Source organism: Diospyros lotus, chromosome 14, assembly GCF_014633365.1.
Source record: "Diospyros lotus cultivar Yz01 chromosome 14, ASM1463336v1, whole genome shotgun sequence".
Lineage (NCBI taxonomy): Eukaryota > Viridiplantae > Streptophyta > Magnoliopsida > Ericales > Ebenaceae > Diospyros > Diospyros lotus.
In genome coordinates, this window is record NC_068351.1 from 12,725,981 (window position 1) to 12,741,941 (window position 15,961).

A 15,961-nucleotide genomic window follows, 5' to 3' on the forward strand; every position below is an offset into this window, starting at 1 on the left:
ACATTGTTTTTATTTTAATTTTGGTTGATGTGAAGTTATGCTTTTCTCAGATTAGATTTATGTGCTCATGATGAACTTTATGGAAAAGTTTGTTATGCTCTTGTGATAAAGAAGTCTTCTACATGTCCAGCATGTTGAATCTTTGTTTATCTTTCTCAACTTTTCATTTCTCTCTTCTCTAGGTTAGTTTGACTGTTGATTTCTTAATTAGATTTTGTCTAGAATATGGCGTCAAGGATTTCGACTCAGGTCTGTGACTTCTACTACCAATTGTCTTATTTTCAATTGTTTTATTTTTTGTTATATGTTCTATTCATGTGGTTATAGCGTGATAGTGACACTAAGGAAGAAGAGAGTGATTATGATGAGGAGGTTAGTGCTGGAGGTGGAGCAGGAAAGTCTGCAGCTACAACTGCCAGAAGCAGATATCTTAATGATATTAGTGGTAGTGACAATGATGATTCAGATGGGGAGAAACATGTTGTCTGGTCTGCTAAAGACAAGCGTTTTGAGGAGATGTCTGCCACTGTTGACCAGATGAAGAATGCCATGAAAATTAAGGACTGGGTTAGCTTGGAAGAGAGCTTTGATAAGATTAATAAACAGCTCGAGAAGGTCATGTGGGTTACAGAGTCTGAAAAAGTTCCAAACCTTTACATAAAAGCTCTTGTAATATTGGAGGACTTCTTGAACCAGGCTTTGGCCCATAAGGAAGCTAAGAAAAAGATGAGCAGTATCAACGCTAAGGCCTTGAATTAAATGAAACAAAAACTAAATAAGAACAAGCAGCAATATGAAGAGTTGATTAATCAGTGCAAGGAAAATCCCGAGAGCAAAGACGAAGGTGAAGGCGATGAAGAAACTGAAGAGGAGGAGGAGGAGGATGAGGAGTCAGAGTTCGAGGAGGACCTATCAAAGATTGCCATGGGATCAGATTCAGGGGATGAGGATGAAGATGAAGAAGAAGAGGGCTGGGATGGTACAGCTGAGGGCGGTGGGTCTGGGAGAATATGATGATCAGGTAAGATAAGATATGGATAAGCAGTTCATGAAAGACCCCAGTGAAATCATATGGGACATAGTTAACAAAACGTTCAAAAGAGATTGTGGCTGCCAGTGGAACGAAGGGAACTGGAAGTGTCTAACTGATGGAGCAACTCACCTTCTGACCAGGGTCGCCAAGACCCCTGCTCAGAAACCTGAGATACTTTTCAGTGCTGTTTCTGCACAATTTGATGTTAACCCAACTCTCAGTGGGCACATTCCAATAAATGCATGGAAGAAGCGTGAGCAGAATATGCTTGTGGTACTTGATCTTCTTGTCCAATACCCTAACATTGTGGTTGATGATGTGGTACAGCCTGAAGAGGATGAAACTCGAAAAGGAACAGACTTCAAGGGTACAATCCATGTTTGGGGAGCCTTGCTAGCCTTCCCGGAGAGAATAGATGTCGAGTTCTTTAAAAGCTTGCAGTGCATTGACCCTCATACTCGTGAATATGTTTATAGGCTAAGGGATGAACCCATGTTTTTGGTTCTTGCACAGAATGTCCAGGAATATTTAGAGAGGGTTGATGATTACAAGGCTGCTGCAAAGGTTGCACTAAAGAGGGTGAAACTCATCTATTATAAGCACCAAGAGGAGTATGATGCAGTGAGGAAGTTGACTGAGCAGACGGAATCTGGATAAAACGGAGAAGCAGAGTCAGGATGTGAGCCCAAAGTTGAAGAAAGTAGGGGTCCTGCTTTTCCTGTCGTCCTGCACTTCTGCCTCACAAACCTTTCCCGAAAGCAGCCATGCGTTGATGGATATCCGTGTTTCTCTGAGTTACAAGTATGGGGATGAGCGGACCAAGTCCCATGCAATGCTTTGTGACATATACCATCATGCTATATTCAGATGAATTTTCATTCTCGTGCGACTTTTTGTTGATGAGTCGTGATAAGTGTTTTTTATACACTTAGATTAAGCCAATAAACTTAGCATTTATTCTATTAATGAGCATGGTTTCTATTTTAATTTGTTCAATATTTGGCCATGTAGGTGTGAAGCATGTGTTGAAGACACTTGGAGAAAAAAGTGATGATGTTGTCGCATTTTTTGAAACTAAACTGAGCATTAAATGCAAGGTCAAAGGTCTACTTGGGGTCGAGGTTGATGAGGTTACAAAGCATCGAAAGAAGGACATCATTGGTGAAGTGTTGGAAATAAAGGAAAAACGACTCATGGTGTTGTCACACAAAGCATTGCGTGGTAGGGTCGTGGTAAGAATTCCTTTCTGTGGCTCATGGTGTTATCACGCAAAGCATACCGTGGTAGAGTAGTGGCTGTTTAAACTTTTTGTGACTCACAGCCTTATCGCAGAAAGCATTATGTGGTAAGGTCGTGATTGGAAAATATTTTGTGGCTCATAATCCTGTCGCGACATGCATTCTGTGGTAAGGACGCAATATGGCACAGAACATCGCAAAAATGTCGTTTTAAGCCCGTTTCCTTCCAAATCAAGTGAGGATGGGCTCTTTCAAGGGGCACGACTTTAAAGACCTAGAAACCATTATAAAAAGGCTGATTTTTGGAGGATTGGGGGGTGGTTGATGAAGAGGAAGGCAGGTCGAGGAAGGAAGTAGGGGATTTTTTTGAAGAACTTCAGTTTTGATTGTATTTTTATGTTCTTTCTTCTATCCCACATCATGAACTCCGTTTTTATTATTCTTTTATTTGTTGAAACTATGTTAGGCTAAGTACCTTATGGCTAGGGTGATTGATGAAACATAGTTCAATGATGGTTTAACTAAAAGCATTCATGTTTTTATCATATTCTTGTCTTTTGGGTTGATTGTTTGTTATACACTAATTCCGTTTTGATGCTTGGCCGCCATTAGAATGTGTTTGTGATTTATATTGCTTTCGAGAGATTCAATATAGATTAACATTTAATAATAAACGATGTAAGGTTCGATAATAGGTAGAGATACCGTTATGCCTTGTGAAATCTTATTTAAATGATCATTGTGGATAAATGCGTGTTTGTATATTTGTAGATTAATTAGAGATAATTAATCTCATATGTAAGCATAGATTCAATTGACCATCAAGAGAGACTTTTGATTAACTTAGAATCATCGATTTTCAGCTCAAAGTAAGAATTATAAAACCTGATCATTGAAAGATTAAACCAATTAAAGAACTACGGTGGATTCATGAACCCTAGTGCATTAGATTTTTGCATTTAAAAATCCAAGGGGTTGTTTTGCATTTTTAGTTAGTCATTCAATTTTAATTAATATAATACATACAGTGAGTAATTTTTTTTTATGTGTGTAGCTTATTAAAGTTAATAGTGGTTAAAGTATGGATCAAAAGCTAATTTCGTGGGAACGATATTTTATTCATCATTATATTACTTATTATGATTTCGTTCACTCGGGAAAAGAATACGCATACAAGTCACTTGCAGGATAGCATTCAGCACATGGATATTTCCACTCAGATAATTTTTTTAACAGGGCTATGGCACAACTTGGCTTATGTGCATTTAGAGCAGGACTAATTGTTGAAGCACATGGTTATCCCTCTGAACTGTATTCAGCTGGCAAGGTGAAGGAGTCACTTGCACTAGGTGTCTCCCAAAGCTGATATCATGAAAAGACTCATGAACAGGTGCGAAGTTAGTTAGTTTTTTTTTTAATGGCATCACAATTCACAAGCCCTTAAGGACATGTATCACGGTGCAGAGACAAGGTTTAGAACATACGGAGGGTGTAAACATCCCCGCCCGGATATCCCAACCACTTGGTCTACCCGAACGGGAGCGCCTACGGAAGGAGAAAGAATGAAACATGAGACAGAAACTACCCTGGCATGCATACACAAAAATTAAAACAGAAACTAAGATATACACATGCATGCACTACGGGTACTCCGCTAGTACAGCGGTCACACGATAAACAAACACATACAGACACTTGTGTCAATATACATGAGACATGAAGAATGACCTGGCACAGTAAAAAATAATAGAGTAAATCCTACTTAAACATCAGAGTCAACTAGGGTTGACGAGGGGATGACAGTGACTGACGAAATTGCCTGTACACCATACTGACTATACCGCTAGATGCTATCTCCCTTGCCCTTGACCCATGCTGCCACTACCTGGAATGATGGAAAGGAAAGTAAGTCAAGAGACTTAATAAGCACAAAGAAAGGAAGGCAGTAAGCTGAACATATCTAATAAACTCTCCCCAGAACACCTATCCCCAAGCACACACAAGCCATGAGACGCCCAACACAGTATAAAACCGAAAATAAAAGCACGTATCAGTCTTTGGGGCTCACACAAGACACATGGCACCCAAGTCCCATACCAACCTGCTGCTGCCCTGAAAGATAACATAAATCTCCAACAAATCTGTGCGCGCTATCCGGGGTCGGTGCTCCAGTCACCCAAATGCTCGCGTCGATCCTCCCGACACTCGAGCTGTAGAATAACCGAGCCGAAGGCTCCCTCGGAACGGTCCTCCAGTCCGAGACCTGTGAACTATCGGTAACCATGCAATGCACATAAACATGCAATGGCATAGTGAACATCAACTAGATACATTGACGCCCATACATCCAGGCATCAGGCCATGCTCTGCCCACATAGTAAACCACACGCGATGCATATGCCTGTGCCAGATGCAAACTAACCATGCTAGAATATCCATGTCCAAGCATACTCAATAAATGAATACCCCAACATGCATCCCGTACCCATATGCATATCAAACCATGAATGATAACACAACATATCGAATCATGCAGTAAAACACATAATGACAGAGCTAGTCAGCAATGTCCGGCACCGGTCAACGGTCAGTGACTAGGAGTGTCCACCCGATGGTCCACTTTAGGACCATACAATAGTCTACTCCAACGTCACCAAACAGCCGACCCAACCTCATTGCTCGATAGCTTTAACCGACCTATACCCGAGAAATCCATAAATAAGCTAGTACCTCTAAGAACCTAGTCCTCAAGTTGGGTTCAGCATCATTCCGAAAAAAATAGGGGCGATACACAATATCCCATAGGCACACAACAAATAAAACCCCAACGAGTCTCATATTTAATTTAAATTAATTCATGCCAATAAAATTCTCGATTCGTATAATTAATACGCGAAACCGAAACGAATTAAGGGAAGACGTGGGGTTCACAAAATGGAAGGAGTTCACAAAGGTAGAAGGGAGCTTGCCTTGTTTTAGAAGATTACAACGTTTTCAAGCTCGCACGCCACCAAATTAATACACACTGCAAAATAAAATAATCTCCCAAAATTAATAAAATCAGACCCAAAATTAAATTCCAACCATACAGAATGATTAATATATATTTCTTTACTTACCTGGCTAATTAAAACCCAATTAAACCTTGATTAAACCCTTAATTTCTCTCAAAATTTCCCTATTCGTGAGCTTCTTCTTCTCTATATTTCTCCTCCTCGTTTTGCTCGATTCCTCTCCAATTTTCGCTGCAAATTGCAACTTAAAAAGGCAAAGAAAAGGGGACCACCAGCGGTTGCCGCGTGGCAGCCTCAATGCACCCACCGCCTTGTCCAAAACGACGCCGTTTTGGGCAAAGTTTTGGCTGAAAAATCAGCCAAAATTCCCTCTAGCCCGCGGCCTATCCTCCATCCTCGCGCGCGCGTACCAGCCGCGCTAACTGCTCCTTCAACATTAATATGCACCAAATTAATTTTAAGGTGTCCCTGCATCAATTTTTGGAAATTACACTAAGACCCCATAACTTTCGGAAATTAACACATACACCCCATATAAAATTTCCCTCTTAATACACTTATACCCCGAACATTCCTAAAATTCACCTAATTAATTCCATCATTAATTCCATAGATATTCTCAAATGATTTAATTAATTACCCTTGAGTTCTTATTTCCTCAAAACAACATAAATTATTAATAACTCCAAAACCCCAAATTTCTAATAATTACTTACCATTTCTAGAACACACATAATCATTAATATTTCTCTTAAACCCACAAATAATCGATAGTCACCTTATACGTAATAATTAATAATTATCAACTAGTCACCAAATTATTCAATCCCAATAAATCACAAATTACTCCAAATGCAAAATTTAATAATTATTAACTACTCCCAAATTATCGGAGTGTTACAGAGGGGATATTGAACCGTTTAAAATTACAATGAGACTATATCAAGGTTTTGCACTAAGTCCATACTTATTTGTTTTAGTAATGGATGAACTCACTAAACACATTCAGACAGAGGTGCTATGGTGTATGCTATTTGCAGATGACATAGTGTTGGTGGATGAAACAAAAGAGGGAGTGAACACTAAGCTTGAATTGTGGAGAAACAATTTAGAATTTAAAGGATTTAAATTAATTAAAAGGAAAACAGAATATATGGAATGTAAATTTAGTAAGAATGCAAGAGTGGAGGATGTTATAATAAAATTGGAAGACCAAATCATACAAAGAAAAGACCATTTTCGATATTTGTGATCAGTGATTCAAAAAGATGGAGAAATTCACGAGGATGTCACGCATAGAATTAAGACATGTTGGCTAAAATGGAGAAATGCATCGGAGGTGTTACATGATGGTAAAATCCTATTAAAACTGAAAGGAAAATTCTATAGAATATCTATAAAACCAATTTTGTTGTATGGCTCAGAATGTTGGGCAGTCAAATACCAACATGAGCAAAAGACAAGCGTAGCGGAGATGAGGATGCTAAGATGGATATGTGGCCATACAAGAAAAGATAAAATTAGAAATGAGGTTATTCGTAATAACATAGGAGTAGTGCCAATCAATGAGAAGATGAGAGAGACTAGACTAAGATAGTTTGGTCATATGAGAAGAAGACCAAGAGACCCTCTTATGAGCAGAGTTGATGAAATGAAATAATTAGTCAAAAAAAGAGGTAGAGGCTAACCCAATAAGACTTTGAGAGAGACATTAAAGTTTGATATGAAGTGTAATGAAAATATGACAAAAGATAGAAATACATGGAAGTCTAGAATTCAGGTAGCCAACCCCACATAGTGGGATAAAAGCTAGATATGTTGTTATTTTGCATCACAATTAAGAGTTTAATGCTTAGTGAGTACAAACACTTCTTCCATTTGGCATTTTGGAGCTTATTTTCCATTAATGTCTATTGTTTTTTGCCACTGAATTGTGCTTTTGAGATTTTGTAGAAAAATATGCATGATCCTGCTATGGTTGTTCTCAATTTCTGTCATTATTCACGAGGGGTCATATGCTTTGATATAATGGCCTCTGTGGATGTGCTATTTGTGAAGTCAGATAGTGGTCTGAGGACATCATTCTGTCCCTATTATTGATTCAGTTATGTTACTTCTGTAAATTTCATCCTGAAAAGTTTTACAGGTCAACTTTTCTGAGATTTGTCTTTTGCTAAGAACTTCTCTGGGATTTCTAACTTACCTTTTTCTGTCCTTGGTATTGAAGCCAGTAAAAACTGCACATTGATATCTTGGATCAGAGACTTCAACTGATTGTACAAGATGGCTTCATAAGTATTGCTGCAGTAGACCTTAATTTTTGTTATTTCCAAATATTAGGATGGTGGGGTTTTAGTTTCTTATTAGCCCTTTCTGCCTTTCTGTCTTCCATGCGTGAATCTAAAATTCAATCTCTTTCTTAGCGTAATTCTTGTGCCATATTGTCTTGTATGTTGGGATTGTATCATTCTTCCTTGCTTTTGGTTTGATTTTCTGGAATCCAACTGCTGAATACATGGCCAGTTATTGAGGGCCTCTCTTTTCTTGTTACTTATCCTGATATGCATGAAAGATCTAGATCTTGCCTCAACTAGTAATTCCTATACACTTCTTGTGCAAGAAGCTTATTAAATGACTTTTTAGATAGGTTAATTCCGATACACTTGTTGCATGTACATGTTGCACAACACTCTGATAACTATGTTATTTTTTCCTTCTATATATACGTATTTTTGGGTGGGGTGGTAATCTCCTGTTATTATTAGATTTGCCTCACTATACCTACTGCATTATGTTTTTCTCCTATGCTAATTTTGCAAGTTATTGAAGTTTGTCAGGAGCGTTTGGAAAGAAGGCGGCAGATGCCATACCACATGCTCATAAATCTTGAGCTTCTGGAGGCCGTCCATGTAATATGTCCCATACGGTTGGAGGTCCCTAACATGGCATCCAATAGCCATGATGCCAGGCGCAAGGTTATAAGACAGACCTTCTGTCGGTTGCTTGAGGTGAGTGAGAGGCAGACATTCACTGGTCAACCTGAAATGTCAGGGACCATGTAATTGCAGCCACTAGAGCCCTTATCAAGGGAGATTTCCAGAAGGCGTTTGATATCATCAAGTCCCTTGATGCCGGGAAGCTCCTCAGAAACAGGATAATGTTCTTGAGATGCAGAGGTCCAGGATTAAGGAAGAGGCCCTGAGGACTCACCTCTTTACCTATTCATCAGCATATAATTCTTTGAGCTTGGATCAAATCTCAAGGATGTTTGAGCTTTCAGATGCCCAGACCATAGCACTGCGAGCAAGATGATGATCAATGAGGAGCTACATGCTAGCTGGGACCCCGCCAACCCAGTGCATGGTCTTCCATGATGTTGCACACACAAGGATGTAGGCTTTGACATTCCATCTAACAGAGAAGCTGTCAATCCTTGCAGAGAGTAATGAAAGGGCAATGGAAGCGAGGCTGGATGGTGGTGGACTGGATGGTCTGCCTTTGAGGAGGAGGGATGGCGAGGATTATACTGCTGCTGCTAGTGGTCTCAAGTGGCAAGACAACTGATCCTTCTCGCAGGGAAGGCAAGGCAGTAGCGGTGGTCAATCTGGGAGGCCAATGACTTCAGGACAGTCAAGGGACCGGATGCAGTCACGAGGAATGGGAGGATATTCTATGGGCTACAGAGCACATGTCATCAAGATGCTGCCTATGGAGGACCCGGCAGAACATACCAAAATAGTTCGGGAAGGGGATTTCAGAATGCTCCTACCCGTATGGTTAATCCGAACAAGGGTGTTCCTGCCTAGGAAGAGAAACAAGTACCTGAAACCGCCTATTTTTTTTTATTGACCAAGATTTTGACTGCTGCAAAACCAGAGATGTCTTTCCTTAATGTTGTGCTAGTTTTGTTCTTAACAGTTTGACTTCTTAAATAGCATTTTGGTGCTGTTTGTGTATCTTGATTCCGGCAACTATATGCTTCTATCTTTTAGAAATTGGGGACCCTGGTTGTCCCTTTGCTACAAGGTTGGATGATAATGTTGATATCACCGCATAAAGGTCACACTGGCAGTTTTGAAATCTAGATTATGTCTGGATAAACAGGGGGTGTCTCGGAGATGCTGTCTGTTATGTTTCTCATTTCTGATCTGTTTTTGTAATGAATCTCAGACCTTGCTTTAGACATTGATAAATACAATAATATTGTCTTTGGTTTGTTTTTTGTTTACAATCAGTAGATCAAAAGAACATGCAAGTGTGAAGTCCAAAGAGAACAGGATGGATTCATTGAAATTAAATTGGTAGTGCACCTACTGCAGTTATAAGCATTGGATTGATCTGTCTTACCCAATTAGTCAGTCAAATTGTACTTGAAACCGGCTTCCTGTCAGGTTGCCATAAGGCCAACTAATGAGTGATTGTGCGGGTTGTGTGCTCTCCCTTGCCAACAAAACTCGGGTCACAAATTAACCGGAGTAAGTTTTAGTAACTTGATATGCATAGCTTGTGGACAAAATTAACTGGAGTAACCAGTTATCTCTTTGGTTTTTGTCATTTTTCCACACCATATGTTCATTCTGAAACTTTTTCCGGGCACTGTTCGGTGTCGTAACCGTTCTCATATCCAGAAGCCACCAGTAACGGTACAGAACAAAAACTTGAAAAGATTATGAATGTGTTCAGTTTTAGCCAACAAGATAGGGTAACTAGAACTGATAACAATAGTACCCAGCAAAAATAAAGTAAGATAAATAGAAATGATAACAATGGCAATAAAACAAGACAGAAAGCGATGAAAACGCCAGAATAGCCTGTAAAAAAATATTCAATCACCAAGAATTGCAGATCACCCAGCTAGATATAGTTTTGGAAATTCAATTCAGATATTGAAGAATGTTAAACATTAAGGAAAAAAAAAAAACTAATAAGAAAGAAGATAAAAAAACTGCCTTTATTGACACCGTATAAGGCACATGCAAGTAAAATCTACATCACTGACATCCAAATTAGCACTGAATGTGTGTTCATTACATGAACTAAAAGAGAGTATGGACTGACAGAAAAAGGAAGAACCAAGAAGAACATAAAGTTGAAAACCCTGAAATTGCAAAATAAGTAACAGAACCATCCTCACAAAAAGAAGTGCCTACTCTTTAGTAACTGAAGGATCATCACTTGACTTTGAGGACAAGCTTTGCTAGCGTACCATGCATGATAGATGTGTTTCAAATTAGCATTCGAATTCTTGAATTACATGTGCCATCAAATTTGAGATTTGCTCAGGCTTCATATTTAGCTTCTGACTCCACAGTCTTCTGTTTTGTTGAGGGATTTCGTGCACCCTTCATTTCTGGTAGCTAATTCTTTGCACTCTTCCTTTTTGACGGCTGACTTGATGTACTCTTCCTGTTTAGGTGGTGAGTAGGAGCACTCTTCCTTTTGGGTGGGTGATATGGAGCACTCTTCTTTCCCATGGTGTTCTCTTTTGCCGGGTGACTCTGCACAGCCTTCCCCTTGACCGGCTGAACGTGAACACTCTCCTTCACTTGGTGACTCAGTGTGGTCATCAAAGACCTTGACATTCTCATTCTCTTTAAGAGGGTCAGGATGATCAGGTGCTGAGTTGGAGCATTCTTCCTTTTTGGTTGGTGACTTGAAGCTTTTTTCTTTTTGAAGTTGCTCTTCTTTTTTGTCATGCAATTCCATGAATTCTTCTCTTTCTTCACGTGACTCTACATCCCCTTCTTCTTGTGTGGCTGACTGTGAAATCTCTTTCTCATTTGGAGATTCTCTGAGGCCTTCACTGACCTTGATATTGGCATTCTCTTTAAGAAGGCCAAGCAAGTTAGGTGGTAAATTGGAACACTCTTCCTTTTTGGCAAGTGACTTGGAGCATTCTTCTTTTCCAATGTGCTCTTCTTTTTTGTTTGGGGATTCCTGGAACTCTTCATTTTTGCTGGGTGACTCTGCAAACAGTACTTTTCGGCTGGCCAACTCTGCACAATCTTTTTGAAATGGTGACTCGGTTTGGTCTTCATTGACTTTAATCTTGCTGTTCACTTTTAGTGGGCCAAGCTCTGCTTCAAGATCCTTGATTGCAAATTTCAACATTCTGGCATCCTGAGCTTTTGCTAACCGTCCAGGAGGTGCAGACTACCATAAAAGAAGTATGCATTTAGAATGTCACCAAATGTGAACATATAAAAAAGAAATGCAGGGTAAGTGAAGCAACTAGCTTTGTTCTGTCACAAGCCTAGGCAACAAAACTTCAAAAACTCTGACTAGTTGGAGTGTCATAAGAGTTTCAAATTTCTAATATGAAGGGAAGGGAGTACACTTGTTATTATCCATGTTTATATGATTTTAAATAGACAAATTATTATAAAAAAGATTAGCCATAAAAGCATAGCAGCAGGTAGGGTGGTTTCCTTGGAATAGAACGAAGGTTGAGTATAGTTTGTAAGATTTTCCTTAGGGGACAAAATTTCAAACTTCAGTGTTAAAGTTGATTCTTGCTCTAGCAGTTTACTTTCTAAATTCTATTCCTTCCAAATTAAAAGTTCAAGATTCCAGTTTAATTTTCTATCCACCACATTTGACAACAAATCAACAAATAGGAATAAATACATAAAAATAAATAACTCTGTAACTCTAAAAGTTTTCACCCAGCCTTACCCTAATGTCAACAGCATATAAAGTTTTCTCAAACTTGGTTTATGGGACCAGCAATTGCAAGTTTTTTTTAAAAATTAAGCCTATTGATGGAAAATTGTTACAAAATAAAACCCTAACCAAACTTTTTCCCAAAATAAAACTTCCCATCACATCACCGCCAACACAAAGAAAAATATCAAGGTAATGAGGTTTATGTAAACCGCTAATGCAGTTTTCTATTTTAGGGAAAACTGCAATTATGGTTTCTGCCATTGAACAAAAACTACAAACATGGTTTTTGGGTAAAATCAAAAACTGCAATTGTTGCTTTTTCTAGGGAAAACTGCATGGTTTTTGGGTAAGGTTTTTGCAACAGAAATCACAAATGTGGTTTTTGAGACAAAAATCAAATTTGACGTTTGTGCTCTTACCCAAAACCTTGTTTGTGAATTTTGCTTTTCCCCAAAACCACCACGTGAGTGGTTTATCCTCAAAATGTGATGGGGAGAACTTGCCAACCTTGTTTTGTCTCATGTGAAGGGGAGAGTTTTAGTTTGGTCAGAGTTTTATTTTGGGAAATTATTTCGTAAATAAGCTTTAAATTTTGAAAAAAAAAAAAAAAAAAACCTCAGCAATGGCTATCTTTCAAAACTAAGAAATGGGAGAATAACAAAACACAACTGAGACTTGCCTCTTCCAACTGTGCAACCCTTTTCTTGAGATCCTCAATAGATGCATTCTTGTGGATGACTTGGAGAACATAGAGTAAGTGAGAATGGACATTCTCCATACAGTGCTGTTCAATTGTAGATTGAGGAATAATATATTGACAACCCACTGCATAAAAGGAGCAATTCACCAGCTTCATTGGACATACAGTCATACAATGTTTATCCATTTCACGCCGGATGATGCTACCTGAGCACTGCTGTTCACATGGAAGCATCTTAAATGGGCAAAGAGAATCATGTTTCTCCAGCTGAGATGCACAAAATCTTGCCTTACACCCTCCATTTGTGCAGCTCATTGTCATAAAATTGCACTGTAGGCTATGCTCAGCAAGCTCTTTGGCAGACTTGTATTTCATATTGCAGTGAAATGCATTCTTGAAGTCGACATTCTTAAACAAAATTTGTGCAATGGCTTCCCTCCTCTCCATGACCCAAAACCCATCTATTTCCATCTCCTCTACAAAATCATCTATTCTATCTTCTCTCCTTTCACTTAGTAGCCATCTTGAAACCTGACTAAAGATGTTCCTCTTTGAACTCACAAAATCATGAATAAAATCAGAAATTATATCACTAGGATGGTCCAACACTTCTGATTCTTGACCACCTTCTAGAATTACAGATTCTGCTACAAATGTTTCACTTCTCTGTGTGAGATAGTCCACCATTTCTTTTCTCATAACAATAGCCACTGAAGCTGGGCTTGTGAAGAGACCACCTGCGGTGTTGTCTACACATGCCGAGGCCAACCCGAAGAGTAATAATTGTGCTATCTTACGAACAATTTGTGTGTCAAAAAGATGACAATGGAACAAAGGACCTGCCTCTTTCTCTTCTTCAAACTTCTCTTGCTTGACTCCAACTTCAGTTATAGGAAAATCCATTTCTTCTAGATGCTTCCAGCCTGCAAAGCATTAGACTCTGATACTGTATAAGAAGATGCTTTTTAAGTCCATAGATAGGAAAGTTATAAAGAAGAACGTATGCATTTCTAAGTTCATTGCAAAAACATAAGTTCAGTAGACCTAGATAAATTTGAAAGCCAACTGGTTCTTAAAAGCCAACTAGCTCTTCATTAAGCATTTGTTGTTAACAGACAAATGATTGTTTATGAATTTCTTGAGAAGACAAGGGAAGATTTTTTAGCAAGTTTTCTAATCATCTTCTAAGGTCCAAACTGTAATTGTATTGATAATTGCCCGTTGTATGTTGCTGCTTTTTTTTTTGGGTGAGTATGTTGCTGCTACTTGTGGATCAATCCAAGGGTATAAAACATTTCTTTTTACACCCTAGAAAGCAAAAAATTCCTTCTTTAAGTGTATTGCATAAGATCATCCAGAAAAATCATGAGCTACAAGATGGAGGAGAACTCTTCACATCAAAAGAGATGACTGATGGAGGGCAGTGGTGTTGCATCATGATGCAGTCATGAGATGCAAGACATGGCAACTGCCTAAAATCTGGAGATGCGGACAGTATATATAAATATATATATATGTCTGCTAGGAAATTTAATACTCAAAAAATTGTTGCCTCCCCTTGGTTCAATCTGTTTGAGAACTATGATGAGTATAATGAAAAAAACACAATTTTGTAAGTATTAAATTTCCCAATAATATATATATATATATCTCAATTTTTTGGTAAAACGCCCGATAATATGATATCCCAATAGAAGCATGGAAATGTATAAGAGAGGACGGCATTTTATGGTTAACAAAATTGTTTACCTTGATTGTTAAGTCGAAGAGGATACCTGACTCAAAAGAGATAAAAAAATTAAACCATATTTTATTTCTATTTGTGCACCATAAAACAGAAAAGGGGAGAGAGAGAGAGAGAGAGAGAGAGTAATGGCTAATGAACAAGAAACTCTAAATAACACAATTTGTACTTTTTCTGCAAATAAATAAAAAGGGGTAAAAATTGAATCACCTATCAAAACTGTCGGATCAGAATAGAGATGCTTCAATTGGCTATCAGTTCGCCCAAATTCCGCAACCTGGAAAAAAACCAAAACCTTATACAAAAAGGATCTAAACAGATAACAAACTACACATACGTAAACGATAACTTTGAACTCTGAAGTGAAACTGCCGATTGGAGTGTTTGAGAAAAACAGATGGAAATAGAAAATTTAGTTGGGGAACTTACCTCCGAATACAGCAGCGATCCGCTAGTCTCTCTCAACTGCCGTTAACAATCGGAGTAGCCATTTCCAGTGTAGATTCAGGGACACAGAATTATACGCGTGTTGTATATGTGTCTCTGTAAACTGTTCCAACGGTCTCTGCTAATTGGCCTTCTTCCCTACCTTCAAGAACACGAAGTTGACTCGCCGCTTTTGCTTGCTTGCTTGAATGACCAAAATACTCCCTTTCATTTTCATTTTCATTTTCTCCTGTTTTTCTTGGGTTAATAATCCAGTCTCACTTACATCTTCTTTTTCGGATAAAATTCACGCGGAACTATTCAGATTTGGTAAAATTAACATACATTTCTCTTAATTTTATTTACACTACATTGTTTATCCCTTCTTGTTAAAAGTCGGCAATTAATTTTTTTTAGAACCCCAAACTACCTTTATACTCTAATTTCTTACTTTATCTCGTCTTTGTAATATGTAAAAATAAAAAACTAAAAAATATTGTTGGTAGATGGCCATTATCATCATTACATAGACACCACTATGACTTCCCTCAAATTTGAGTTGCTCTGCCCAAATTGAAAGATCTCAAATATAAGCAAAATAACTCAAAAAAGAGTTCTTTAGTAAAATTTCGACAATCAAATCAATAGGTTTCTAATCAAGCCTATCGCTTGATGGAGCTTTACTATAGACTATTGATAGGAGTTTTAGGGTTTCACCAATTAATTGTGACCAATGAAATTTTTTGTGTGAAGAAAAAGAATAGGCATCGCCATCATCATTGCCAATCTTATATTTTTCGATGCCAAATTATGGGACAAAGAGAAAGATAAAAAAGAGAATTGAGACAAATGTTATTATCAAATTCACTAGTTCGAATTTCGATTCCACAGCTTGTGGAGAAGAGAAAGGAAAAGAAAGTTCATAGTCACTTACAAATAGAGATGCGAGAGAAAATAAGGTGCACAAGAAATAAGAAAGAGAGAAATAGAAAGGAAATTCTTTAAATATAAAGATAAATTGGTTAATTTTCATGTTGAATTAAAAGTTCATGTTATTTTAAAAAATACATGGGATAGTAGATTCATTTATATCAAACTTCAAGGATGTGGTATGAAATTTACGACACTTTTTATGTACGA

The 15,961-nt window shown here is 38.1% G+C and overlaps 1 protein-coding gene and 1 pseudogene across 2 annotated transcripts; one reads left to right on the forward strand and one right to left on the reverse strand.

Annotated features, from left to right (window-relative positions):
* Positions 1–225: 225 nt before the first annotated feature.
* Positions 226–9,346, forward strand: LOC127790748 (eukaryotic translation initiation factor 3 subunit C-like; annotated as a pseudogene).
* A 794-nt stretch (positions 9,347–10,140) lies between these two features.
* Positions 10,141–15,054, reverse strand: LOC127791038 (uncharacterized). 2 transcript variants are annotated; one of them, XM_052320766.1, is made up of 4 exons: positions 14,825–15,054; positions 14,606–14,672; positions 12,631–13,574; positions 10,141–11,438 (listed from the first exon to the last, which is right to left on the reverse strand). In XM_052320766.1, the coding sequence occupies exons 3-4, from the start codon at positions 13,552–13,554 to the stop codon at positions 10,578–10,580; spliced, it is 1,785 nt and encodes a 594-aa protein (XP_052176726.1). In that variant the 5' UTR covers positions 13,555–13,574; positions 14,606–14,672; positions 14,825–15,054; the 3' UTR covers positions 10,141–10,577. The 2 variants fall into 2 exon arrangements, with proteins under 2 accessions (XP_052176726.1, XP_052176727.1); XM_052320767.1 differs by having other exon boundaries at positions 12,631–13,591.
* Between the last annotated feature and the right edge of the window lie 907 nt (positions 15,055–15,961).

Coding starts and splice junctions, on each gene's coding strand:
- LOC127791038 (XM_052320766.1), bottom strand. CDS start 13,554: ATGGATTTTCCTATAACTGAAGTTGGAGTCAAGCAAGAGAAGTTTGAA. Junction 11,439..12,630: donor GGGTTGCACAGTTGGAAGAG/GCAAGTCTCAGT, acceptor CTTTTATGGTAG/TCTGCACCTCCTGGACGGTT.